The 13552-nt window shown below is 44.8% G+C and overlaps 1 protein-coding gene across 2 annotated transcripts in view; it reads right to left on the reverse strand.

The window, feature by feature from the left end:
- LOC147451772 (homogentisate solanesyltransferase, chloroplastic-like) overlaps positions 1 to 13128 on the reverse strand; it is a 64422-nt gene extending 51294 nt beyond the window's left edge. For both annotated transcript variants that reach the window (XR_015188823.1, XM_086517638.1), the window contains exons 1-4: positions 13009 to 13128; positions 12218 to 12336; positions 11988 to 12134; positions 180 to 405 (exon numbers count right to left, since the gene is read on the reverse strand). Coding sequence is in view for 1 of the 2 variants with exons in the window: in XM_086517638.1 (XP_086373764.1) it covers positions 180 to 405; positions 11988 to 12134; positions 12218 to 12336; positions 13009 to 13128 (612 nt within the window). In the remaining variant the exon portion in view is untranslated. The remainder of the gene's footprint in view (positions 1 to 179; positions 406 to 11987; positions 12135 to 12217; positions 12337 to 13008) is intronic.
- Between the last annotated feature and the right edge of the window lie 424 nt (positions 13129 to 13552).

Genomic DNA, 13552 nt, shown 5'->3' on the forward strand with positions numbered 1-13552 from the left:
AAAAACGCAGAGGTATTTCAATGCTTCCACAAGCCAAGTCGTGAAGACCTGTTTCTTGTCAAGCTGATCTAGAAAACCACTGAAGGAACTCTTAACACAATTCTCAAATGCAGAAAAAGCAGTCTACAATCCAGCTTTTATGTTCAAATGCAAAACTTCAATGAAATTAGCACACTTACTGTTGCAATTATTAAAAAGGCTGCAACTGCAAAGCGCTTTAACCTTAGAGGCGGAACCGAATAAATTGCACCAAGAAATAGCCCAAACGAATACAAGCCCATGATGAGAGGGCCAAAATTTGTTGCCACAATAATCACACCAAGTAGTGCAAGAGAAAGTACTAATGCCCATGCAGCGGGGATTGAAAGATCTCCAGCAGCCACAGGTAGAAAAGGCTTGTTCACTCTATTAAACAGCACAAAACATCTCAATCTTATGTTAAATCAATCTCTCTCTCTCTCTCTCTCTCTCTCTCTCTCTCTCTCTCTCTCTCTCATGGAAGCAATCTCCCCTGCACAGGACCTTGCACAGGACACGGAAGCCGTCAATGTCTCACCTGTTTGCAAGTCACGAGCAAAGGCAACCTTCATGCTCACGAACAAGCGGATGGCGCAGATGGAGAAGGAAATGAAGGAGTGGAAAACAGAGATGGAAAGATGGTGGAAGGAGAAGGCCAACCTCCTTCAGATGGTCTTCAATGAAGGCGCACAATGGAAGAAGGCGAAAGAGAGCCTTAACGTAGAAATACAGACACTCAAAGAAGAAGTCTTAGCCCTCAAACAAAGAGAACCCAAACGCCGAGATACGGACACTCAAAAAAGAAGTCTCAGCCCTTAAACAGGAGCTTGCTGATAGAGTAAGCAGTGGACTAGAGGAAGGCGAATTTCAGCCCTCGGTAATAGATGAAATGAAGGAAATCAAGGAACAGGTAAGGATGATCACAGCGGAAGAGAAACTGAGTATGGCAAAGACATCTTCATGGGCGGAGATGATAACAAGGACACAGAAAAAGGCGGATGAGGCCGAAAAATGGATTGAGGTCGCCAAGAAAGGGAAAGGTCAAGAAACTCCTTGTACACCGACGCTTATCAACATGACCCTCAAAGAGGAACAAAGAAGGCGGATGCGAGCACTGCATGTGAGAGTGACCGGTCTCAAGGACATAAACAATGTGGAGAAAGAGGTCACAAGCCTTACATCCATGATGGGGATGGAGAAGCCTTTGCACACAAAGGCATGGAGGGTAGGTAAGAAAAGTGATGGCACGGGAGATTCTTCAAAGGGGAGAGCTCTCATACTACGCTTCCCCTCGTTGGAAGAGAAGAAGGAATTCTTGAGGAAGAGGCCTACTCTCAAAAAAACACGTATTTTCCTCGGTGATGACCTGAAGCTCTCACAGCTCGCACATATAAGAGAGATAATGCCAAAGATTACAGCGGCAAGGGAGAAGGGAAAGATAGCCTTCTACAGCGATGGACGGGTGGTGATTTTAGAGCGGTGCACTGCATGACAGTGCGAGACCTATGGGACCACACTGAAGATGGCTACCTGGAATTGTAATGGGTCTATGAGGTTGGACGTGGAAGCATTTGGGGAAAGTTTCAAAGACAAGGATATTGTTTTCTTCTCAGAGACTCATCAGGCCCTTGGACAGGTGATGCCACATGTGGTAGGATACAGATGGGAGACATCTCACGGGACAAATGCGAGATCTGAGCATGGGAGTAGAGGTTCAGGAGGAGTAGCAGTGCTATTCAGAGAGGAACTACAACCATTACTACATATTGTACGAAGAGATGATCATGCTAGATATATGTGGGTGAGACTGAGAGCTGACACAGGTCGATTCCTATCTATTGCCATATGTTACTTTCCTCCCAGCACATCAGTGTATGCTGCATCCAGAGGGCAGTCACCTTTCTCTATACTAGATGATGACATATGGGAGTTTTCTAGGGATGGTGATATCATTCTCCTAGGGGACTTCAATGCCCGAACGGGCAACTCGCAGACAGTTTTCTACGACACTTCAAATGAGATGCTTAGAGAGCTGGATGTAGGTGAGTTGGGACTTGACAGATGCTCATGACAGAGAGCAGACGGAGTATGGAAGATACCTCGTGGAAATGACGACTACACATGGATTAGCCATACTTAATGGTTTACAGCGATTTCCTGGAGCAGCCGGTTTCACATGCTTTCCACACAGACATGGGGCCAGTACAGTGGATTATGTTATGACACAACCAAGCTTTGTCCCCTACATCCAAAATTTCACAGTGGGAGCCAGGCCAGTGGGCATAGCAGTAGATCATGCTCTCTTGACATTGTCCGTTAAATTTCAGTACAGTACAACCCAGACATCAGGAGGTAGGACACACACCCGCTATACATTTACATCAGAGACTGATTTCGTTTATAAGACTGATTTCGTTTATACAGAGGAGATCTGGGACCGTCTATTGGAAGGCACAGCTGGCACAAAATGGTACAGGCCACTCAGTGGAGGAGTGCACCACTCTACTGACTGAGACACTGCATGGGGCTGCATCAGTGGCATACCCACACACTCAGCCGAGCAAGAGACGGCATTCTGGGAGCATGCCCCAGAATAGTTGGTATGATGAGTAGTGCAGAGAGATGAGAGCCCAGCTTCAGAGGGATCTTCTTCTAGCAGTCATCACTTACAGATAGTCTCAGATTGCTTTCCGACGCCTTGTGCGACGGAAGAAGCAAGCTTACCGAGCTCAGATGGACCGAGACTTATATCAGATGTTCTTGAGTAGGGACTCAGGAGAGGCATGGCGACCCTTCCATGAGCACTCCCCTCCCCCAGTGATTACTTCACCTGATGTGTGGGGCCAATATGCGACATCATTATATACGGTTCCTAGACAGGAACCCCTTCCAGACCCTACCAAGCCTTGTCCAGCTACGAGCACTTTCTTTACATCTGAGATGGTACAAAGGGCCATCGATAGGATGAGGACAGGAAAGGCATATGATCATGACGGTCTAGTAGCGGAGCACTTTATACATGCCAGGGATATGCTGATGGAGGTTCTCGCAGTGTTGTTCAATCGTGCCATGTGTGAGGGGTTGGTTACCTGAGACTTGGAGGTTGTCTAATTTTGTGCCCATCCTCAAGGTTGGTGACCCTACAGAGCCTGGGAACTACCGCACTATTATGGTTGGACACACATTGGCACGGTTGTATGCATCTATCTAGGAGCAACACTTGAGTAATTGGGCAGAGGGCGAGGGTGTACGAGCAGAGGGTCAGGCTTGCTTCAGGAGGGGTTTCTCCACTCTTGATCATATTCTGACACTCAGGGCCATCATTGAGGAGGGCAGAGCACATGGGAGACGGATCTATTGTAGCTTTGTGGATTTTCGCAAAGCATTTGACATGGTACCAAGAGCTCGATTGATGTGCAGACTACAGGAGATGGGGTTGCCCATAGAGGTGATTTGGGGGATTATGGCTTTGTACAGATCAGTGATGGGACATGTGCGCACTCCGGAAGGGGTATCTGATTTAGTTCACTCTACTATTGGAGTGAAACAGGGCTGCCCATTGTCTCCTACTTTATTTGGTATGTATGTTGATGAGGTGTCTGATTACATTGACAGAGAGGGTGACAGGGGTGCCCAGCTGGCAGGGACGTGGATCCCATTGTTGCTATATGCTGATGATATTGTGCTGATATCTGACTCACCAGAAGGTATGCAACGACATTTGGATGCACTACGCAATTTGTAGAGGATAGTGGATTGTGTGTAAACCTAGGTAAAACCAAGGTTATGGTGTTTAACACCACACCACAATGGGTCAAGAGATCAGCACCTACTTTCAAATATGGTCACGAGATTGTGGAGTATACAGATGCATACACTTACCTGGGGGTAGTCTTTACTGGGCCGAGATTTTCTTTGAGAAGAGCAGCAGAGACTAGACTAACTAGAGCTGGCGCGGCTCTGGGAGGAATGGAGAGGCTGTATTCGCAGGTTCAGTTCCAGGAACCTAGGCCAAAGTTATGGCTCTTTGATGCTGTGGTTGCCTCTAACTATGTTATATGGGGTGCAGGTTTGGGGACCTTCTGTAGGCCAGGATGGTTGGAGGCATATGGAGAAGCCCCTGGTATCTATGATCTCTTGGCAGATTAGAGCCAAGGCTTCTGTACAGCATGATATCATTCGAGCAGAATTAGCTGCCCCCCCTATGGAATTGAGGGGCTTACCAGATCAATCTCCTTTGTACACAGTCTGTGGGATACTACTAGAGACAGATATGCCAGGGTGGCTCTAGAGTCCTCTAGACAATTAGCTCTTAATGGGGATACGGTATGCACAAATGGCATCATGGTTTCAAACACATGGCTTCACCATGGACAGATTGCCTCCTTTTCAATACTCTCTACAGGCACCCTTAAGGTCTCTGACGCGGGTAGAGATTAATAGACTCATTCATCAGGATCTAATCCAGCTAGACACGAGGAGTACCTGGATAGAGCCGATATAGGAGTTGGGTACAAAGATGGCTTTCTATAGAGACCATCTTCTCCACTTCACGGAGGATGGGTTTGTGATTCGACCTAGCTATATGGACACACATCTATCTCATGGTTTGCGTTGTGCCATTGGCCAGATACGCACGTCCTCACATCAGCTCGAGATTGAGACTGGCAGATTCAGAGGGACACCAGCAGATAGCAAGATATGCCGCTTATGCCATCTAGAGCCAGGTGCAGAGGTACATTACATATGTCACTGCACAGTGTACTATGAGATATGAGGCCGTTTTCATTGTCTATTCAGAGAAGGTTTTGGGCCTCCATCTAGGGTCATGAGTTATGAGGATCAGAGATGTCTTGGGCTATATCTACTTGAGTTACACAGGCATAGAGAAACTTTACTGAGGAGAGCTGAAGAGAGACAACCCCAGAGACAGATCACAGATTTCTATACACTAGATATTGTACACCCAAAAGAACAGAGGAGCAGCCAACAGTGGAGAGGTCTGCCTGCACTACGGGCATTCTCATAGACCGAGCTAGGGAGATCTAGACAACCTCGATGGAGAAGAGGAGCTACACAGTTTCGAAGGAGGCTACAGCAAAGGATTCGAGCCATACTTTTTCGTCGTCCAGAGTGCATATGAAGATGGATCTCTATGAAGATGGATTCTCTACTTCCCTCCCATATTGTCTACACATTGTACTGCTTAGTTCACACATTTCGCGCCTTTCACCTTTCACACCTATCAGCTTAGTTTAGGATTCCGTAGTATTTCTATTCTGTTATCCTAGTTTAATTTATTTTGTTAATCTGACTTTGTATCAGATACACCGCATAGTAACTTTCTGGTCTCATAGATCACTTTGACCTTTTGAAGACGTTAATATAACATTTCATTTCATATCTCTCTCTCTCTCTCTCTCTCTCTCTCTCTCTCTCTCTCTCTCTCTCTCTCTCTCTCTCTCCCTCCGAGGTCACCAGGCTTTTCCCCAACCGTTCCAAACCGGCCGTTCCATTATCAAAAGCCTCTGCGGAACGTCTGGCCGCTCCGGACCATGTACCTCCCCTAGAACGCCGTTCGGCGTTCCCTGTCCATGGCGTTCCCCGGTAACTATGATTTTGGCACACAAGGACAGAAAGCTAAAAGGTAAAGTGATTAGGCGGTTCTTGGTTAAGTTCAAGAACTATCCTACATTGGATGCGAAGTGGATGGAGGAGGAGGACCTAGCAGATACTCCTCAGATTTTGGAACTTTACCTTGACGCATTCGGTTTAGCATAGTCTACTCTGATAGAACCCGACTTCAGCGAAGGTGAATCTAGTGCAACGGGTTTGCACAAGAGGGCAGTCACTCTGCTCCTTTGTCAATGAATTACCCCGATTTTGAATAGAGTCACTAATGTCCCCTTTGGGTTTCAAGGATACTAAAGGGCTGAGTAGTATTCTGTTGTATGACTTTATAAGTGGAATTCCCGAAAATGCAAATGATTAATTTGTACTTGACTTGTTTGAGTGCGGGAACTGAAAGATGAAATGACTGCAGCATTTCGGTCTCATAAATCTCTATAGACATGATTGCAATAAGGATTAGTTAATCGGGCATCAGAATGGATCTAGATGCGATTACTAAATACGTTGCCGATTGATCATGGTCTGAGATTTGGAATGAATTTCTATGTGATTTGTCATGTGATATCTTGTGATGTCAAGTGAGGGGGTATGTCACAAACTGGTACGTGGCAGGCCTTTGGACGCACACACCCTACGGTAGGAAATGCCACTTGGCAGCAGCCCCCGAAAAACGCGCCGATATGCTGACGTGGAAGTGCCGTACGGATCTCCGCAAATTTCGTTGACATGCTGACGTGGCAACGTACCGAATTCCGTGATTTCCATTGACAGGCCATACGGAAATTGCGTTGGCAGATTTTGGCAGCTTTTGAGTTTGAGAAGCTTTTGAGTTTAAACTGATTTTGGGGCTCTGCTTTTGGGCATCCCTTGTAAGATAAGTCCTTTGAGACTCAGTCCTCAGAGCATCTGCACGCAGAGTCTAAGAGTGAGTACCCGCAGACTCTCTTGTACTTTTGCACACAGATTAATATAAAAACAAATACCAAAGGAGCGCCAGTCTTTGGGGCCAATACCTCTTGGCAAGGAACTACGTCGGACCGTGTCGTCTTTTGTGAACTGTTTTGAAGTGAATCTCTATTGTGTAGCGGTATAATCTAGACTAGGGGTGTCCAAGTTTGTTACATGATCCTCATACGACGAGCCTGTTTTGGAGAGGCTTATTTGAAAACATGGGCACTACGCTCAAGTTTTTCTCCTCATTTCATCCACAAATTGATGGACAGTCAGAAGAGGGTAATTCTACTATCTTAGATCTGCTGAAATGCTCTGTGTTGGATAATAAGGGCAAGTGGGAACAGTATCTACCCATGCTTGAGCATGCGTATCAAGTTAGCAAAATGGGTCTCTCAAGGGAATGGTCATGGCCCTAAGAAGTGTAGATAACTCTGGCCTCTCGTAGTTCAGAGGAAACTAGTGACAAAAGCGTCTGCCTTAGGATTCTGGGTGCATAATCCTGGTTGTTCTTCTTGTATACTTTTCCAATGTATGAGGAGAGCGGCCAGGAGTGCCCTACCCGACTCCTAAAACAAAAAAAACAAAGTACTGGGTGCAGGAGGTGATCACAACTTTAATGGAAAGCTTGCCTTCTCCCTTGTCTCATGTAGCACGATGATTTGCTCTCGTGCGTCTCTCTCTCCCCTTTGCACATATGGTAATGCCCCACTAGTTAGGCTTCTCAAACTACCATGTACAGTTCTGGGGGTCTACAGGGTGTCGCTGTCTGCTTGGAAGCACTCTAGCTGCCAAGCCGTGTGTTTGTTTGAAGTGTTCAATTCCAAGCACACGTTTATCCTTGGAGTTGCTTTGTGCTGTAGAGTTCAAGTAAAGATTCGGGTGAAAGCTAAAGTCTACCGCCCTGCGGGCCAGTTTCAATGCTCTAGACTTCAGAGGATAGTTGCACTCTCTACTACTCAGGCTGAATATATTTCAGTCACTGAGGCTTCCAAAGAAGCCATATGGCTAGCCCGCTTGGTCAGTGAGCTTGGATTCTCTGATGATACACCTATCCTTGGTTGTGATAGCCATAGTGCAGTCTGTTTGGCTAAAAATGCCATGTTTCAAGCGCGTACCAAACATATTGATCTGCGATACCATTTTATTAGATAAATGCTTGATTATGGTTTAGTCTCATTGATCAAAATCAGCACACATGAAAACCTTGCAGATGCTCTTATCAAAATCTCTCTAAGGCACGATATGAGCATTGCCTACAGATCGTGAGAGTTACATATAGGCCTTTCAATGGTAGGTTGTTCGGGATAAATGCCCAGAGGTCACTTCCGATCTCCTCTGGACCGTTCCCAGCGAGTAGCTCTGCTCGAGAGCTTCGCAGATATATTTTCTATATATTTTTAGCCCAACATTTTGGGCCTGTACAAGCATTATACTTCATTTATTGGCCTTTAAGCCACTTGAACTATTTTTAACAGTTTCACATTGTCCAAGTGGCCAAGTGGCCAAACGGCACATTTTAATAAAAGAATCCCATAAACCTCATCACTCGAGTTTTTGAACTTCTAAAACTTACGTTGCTCTCTCCTGCAACAAGCGCTACCTCTTTCTGCCTCTCTGGAGTCGACCTGTGCGCACGCACTCCGCTGCTCAAACTCACCCAACCTGAGTTTGCGAACCTCCTCTTTCACGATTGTTCATAAAGCATTAGCAACCATTGTGTGGTCTACCCAAATCAAGTGTGTCGGATTGTGATACAAAGTTCGCGTTACATTTTTCGCATGCTTTGTTTAAAAATTTTGGCGCTCAATTAAAAAAAAATTATACATTTCATCCACAATCTGATAGGCAAAGTGAAATTTGCAACCAATAGCATTTGATGTTCTCAAAGCATATGTTCATGATAAACAATCTAAGTGGGAACAATATCTATTGTTAGTTTAGGCTATCCTAAATGATTCGTTCTCTAGTGCAATCGGCCATGCTTCATATGAGACAGCTTTTGGCCGACCTTTTCAGTTTCAGTCTTTATTTACTAGGTGTATGTCCAAATTTAATGATGCTAAGTCTCTTGGTCAAACCTATGCGGAGGTAGTCGAGCGTGTTAAGCTTCGGCTTAGCAAGGCTCAAGAGTCCTATTTTAGGCATGCTAATAAGCATCGACAGGATGTCTCATTCAAGGAAGGTAATTGGGTGTTTTTAAGGATCATGAAGCAACGTTTCAAGCAAGTTGGTAAGAGCTTTCCTAAACTCTCCTTTCGTATAGTCAAAAAGTTAATTTCCATGCAATTACGTTTACCACCTTCTCATAATGTTTTCCATTTTTATTGGCTTAAATTGTTTCAGGGTGACCCTCCAAGGAGCATTCCAAATGAGAAGCAACCGGAGATAATTGACGAAGTCCAAGTTATGGAGCCTGAACAGATCCTTTTGAATCGATTCAAGCACGGACCAAATAAACAAGCGAGGCAATGCTTCCTGAAGTTTAAAGATCGAGGGACACATGAAGCTGCTTTGGTGGACGAGGAATTTTTCATCGACTATCCATATTTGCTAGCCTCATACAAGGAAGCCATGCAGCTCGGTACCTGTACCTCACCTTGGGCACGAGGAGATGTCACGTACACATGGCTCTATGTGCCTCATGGACATACTTCATCGACTTTCAGAGCCAATTTTGCACCTATCCTTAGATAGGAGTATCTAGAATCCTAGGAGGATTAGTACCATCAATTTTGTGAGCCTGTTTGCAAGACTTGCATGTCCCGACAAGTCCAACAGAATAGGTTTTCCACTTTTAAAACCCTCTTGCATAAATGGATTGTACAAGAGTTTTGAGAAATGTTATTACACTTCGGTGGGCATCTGACACGACGAGCATATAGGTCTAGGTTAAAGTAACGCGTCGGTCCATTCCATTCGTCAAATGGATCACAGAACAACGAGTTATCGCCAAAAGACTCACATGTGCACACATTACCCAATTGGCACACCTGACCTTGCATCTCAACTTCCCTATAAAAGAAGCACATTGCCCAACATTTTACAATAGATAAGCCAACGCCAGGAGATCAGCCTGAGTTTTGCAGACCAGCCGCCTGCCGTTTTGCCATTCACGAGCCATCCACCTGGAGCAACCATTCGGCCCAGCGTCACCGGAATCGTGGTGGATCTGCTAGCGCTACCTCTTTGCTGCAGCCGGTACTTCGGCCGCCCATTGAGAATCTTCTCAGCAATTCCCTTGCCACATCAAGTGCTCCCATCGTTGTCCATCATAGGTTCCATCATCATCTGCATTTTCAGCCCTGTTTCACGCGACAAATCGGCTGCGTTTTTGCAAACAGATCTCAGCCCTTGATTCCTCTCACATCGAGAGCACAAATCAACCCTAGATCTACCCCTTGGTGGCCATCAGCAACCACTCAACGAGACAGTTCCAAAGGTGAATCAAATCAGCCTAGAGGTGCTTCATTTAAAAGAGTTGATGTGGCAACATTCCCCATTCAAGTCAGTAGAGTTTGCATTGAGGTATTACATGTGTGTACATTCCATTTATGCAATCAAAAGCAAATACCACATCGGCAATGGTGTGGGGGGCCCTTGAGAGGGTTGGTTGGGATTCGGGAACCCATTGGGTCTCTCTCTCTCTCTCTCTCTCTCTCTCTCTCTCTCTCTCTCTCTCTCAGGAAATAAAAGGAACCATCTCTTGTGCTAAGGAGCACACATTAACGCAAGGAAAGAACTAAGGATTTGTGGAAGAGAAAAGCATAGATCTTCACCATTTCAATTCCACTGCACCTGACATCGCTAGTACAAGAAACTGGATGCACTTTAGAACTCTTCAATGACTCAAATTTATAAGGCACTTCTAGGCATTTTCTACCTTACATATCCTAGCAATGCAGGGTCTCTGAGGAGTGATGTAACTACAAACCCCTCGAGACCTCGAAACAGCCGAAACCACAAAAACGTTTCATGTCACCTTGCCTCAAAGCGAGCAATATCAAAGTCCAAATACCACAAGACCAAGGCAACAAACTAGCTACGAATTGGTAGAGCAGAGAGTGCCTAGAGCTGAGATATTTCCGTTGAAGATAAAACAATGATGAAAGTGCCTCTACCCAACAAAATAATATCCTCTAAATCCTCTCTTTGCTAAAAAGAGAGGACTGAAGCCAATCTTTGACATACCTCTTTGAGAAAGAGCGGCCAATCATCGGACAGATCAGTTCTCACTGATAGAAGAAAGAAAGAAAAATCTTTTTACATCTATTAGAAGCCAAAGTAGGCCGATGAGACAATCAAATATACATGTGTATATACTCCATCTATCAAGAAAGGACAAAAGTACAAAGTAACAAAATGTGGTGCTATAGTAGGGGGGCAAGGGGTGATCCATGGGAGGCTAGGATACAAGAGCACATGTCAAGCCCATCCCTTATCTCATTCCTTGCCCTCTTAGATACCTTCAGAGGAGCCATCACCCGACCACCTTCCAACCTTGCACCTCATTGACCCTAACCCTTGCACCTTACCTCTCAACTCACTTACAAAAGTGATGTGAATTTGGGTGCTGTGAATGTGTGAAGATCGCAGCAGCCACAATGCACTTAAGCTGGGGTGAAACAGCCATGGCTCGGGGCTATGCAATTGGTAGCAATCCCGGCTAAAGCTGCTGCTTACTGTACAGCAAAAGCAAAAGTGTAAAATGCTACAGGGAGGAAGTGCGTGTGCGCAAGTGTGAGTGTGCGTGCGTGAACAGTGAATATCTGTGGGAAAAAACTTGCCGCAGCAGCCACACACACCAGCAGCGCAATATGTTGGCTCACACAGCTCAGTGTAGAAATCTCAAATTGCTGAGCATTGGTTGGGGAGTACACTTGCAGGATCGACAGCAAAGAAAACTCAGCCTTGTAAGCATTTCTGTTCTTCGACACATGAGCATGACTCTTGGCTTTCCCATGACCCTTCTCATATCCTTAACATCCAGGAGAGTTTGGCTAAGAGTTTTGTCTTTCAGATGATGGCAAAAGACCTTAAGGCATAGTGGGACAGGTCCAAAGAAACAAGGAGAAAACACAGGGATTTTGTAGGAGGCATGCCGAGACAAGAGGGAGTTTTGGAGCATCATCCAACTGATTGCGGATATGTAATGCCCTGTTCGGGACTCTTAGATGAGCAGCTGTCAAGTGTAAACCTAAAAACAAACCTCTTACATGAACATAAGGCAAGATACTCTAAAACATCTGCAGAATGAGCAAGCAAGAGAGGAAAGACTTGGGAAAGGTTTTAATCAGACACAAAATCTGCCCAAACAACTAACCTCAAAACTAGAAAATCTGCAAGCTCAAAGAAGAACGGAATTGTATGATGAATGAACTACACACTTGTCAATGCCAATATCGTAGATTTGATTAATACCAACAATGTATCCATTTCCACAAAGTAGCGCCAATAAACCTCGAAGTGCCTTAGGTAGAAGGCCCCAATCTATGAGATGAGAATTGTCTATCAAAGCCCTCACAACAACCGCCCTGGCATATACATCAAGTTGTAAGACAATGGCAATTTGCCGAATCATTGTACAGTCTTAAAATTTCATTTGAGGGTCACATACGTAGTTCCAATGATTGTTCCTCTGATGGTGTGAGGGCGAAGGAATCTCCAAAATGCATCTTGGAATCGAGCAACTCTGGTGGGAAAGGACGCTCGAGTATCCGGTGACAATGTATCGCCCTGCATAACAACAGGGATGCTATTATGACCTTCACAACTCTTGGAAAAAAACCATGGATGCTTCTGTACTGATAATTGCAATCAATAGAAGCTGAAATAATAGGTTGATGTGATCTTTGTGATTCAAATTGCTACTGGCCCAATTTATTTATATTGAAACGTGATAGTTTCTTAACATTAATTGAAGTGTAAGAGTTACCTATCGTAGCAAAACAAGAAGATTGTCCAATAAATCCAGAAGCAACCCAAAACATTCAAACTAGGAGGACTTTGACAGAGATTATCACCAAGCACAGCTTTAAACTGGGAACAATTTGGCAGAGAATAACACTTACCACAGTTTAATTGCATAGAAGCATTTGTAAAAAGAAAAGCCCAAGCATATGCAATCTGGTTAAACTTAACTCAGCACCTCAACAAAGACATTGAACATAATGACAGTTGTACAAAGCTCAACTTTTGAGCTCGAGGTACCATATCCTTCAGTTTTGTTCTACGTTCCTTAGAATCATAGCTTTACATAAAAACTTTTGGTGCTGTCGTTCCTGATTGCAATGATTTGAATACAATGTACCTTGGTCCCCAGAAAAACCATCAGGGGGCAAGGAAGTGAACATAAATGGACATTAACAGGTGAAAAAGCCAAGCCATCAGAAACAAACAAAAAAATACCTCTTCTGAAGCTCCTGAGTATGACCTACTAACCGCCGAACATCCAGTCACCTGCCCACAGAAAATAACAAAAACTGGATAAGCAAGCTCTCTATCAATAAGGACCTCAGGGTTTGACATATGTTGCACAAACAATTGGCAAACTGGATTCAAAGCACTTTATCCTTGCCACTACATTTACTCTCCAAACAATCACATACACCAAAGCTCAGCAGAGGCAAAAACACGACACGAAGATTTCGAGAAAATCTGAAGCAAAGATCTTGAAGACCAACTTATTTTACGCATCGCCTGCACTATCAGGACAAAGGTTTTTGTGTAGTGCCACTAAGGTCATGTAAGGTGCACCAGAATGAATGTTTGAACTTTGGTCAAGATGAGTGCTCCAAACTGTGCTCAAGGTTCCTTTTACTTACAGAAGGGAGAGCCGTCCGTTCTTTAATGAGAGAGAGCAATGGACACTGTGCGTGAAGGTGCATGAGAGTGAGAGATAGAGAAGAGAATACGACACCAGAGACGTAAAACCCTCCTCCGAAGGCCCCAA

Source organism: Adiantum capillus-veneris, chromosome 8 (assembly GCF_014529385.1).
Source record: "Adiantum capillus-veneris isolate H3 chromosome 8, ASM1452938v2, whole genome shotgun sequence".
NCBI classification, from domain to species: Eukaryota; Viridiplantae; Streptophyta; class Polypodiopsida; order Polypodiales; family Pteridaceae; genus Adiantum; species Adiantum capillus-veneris.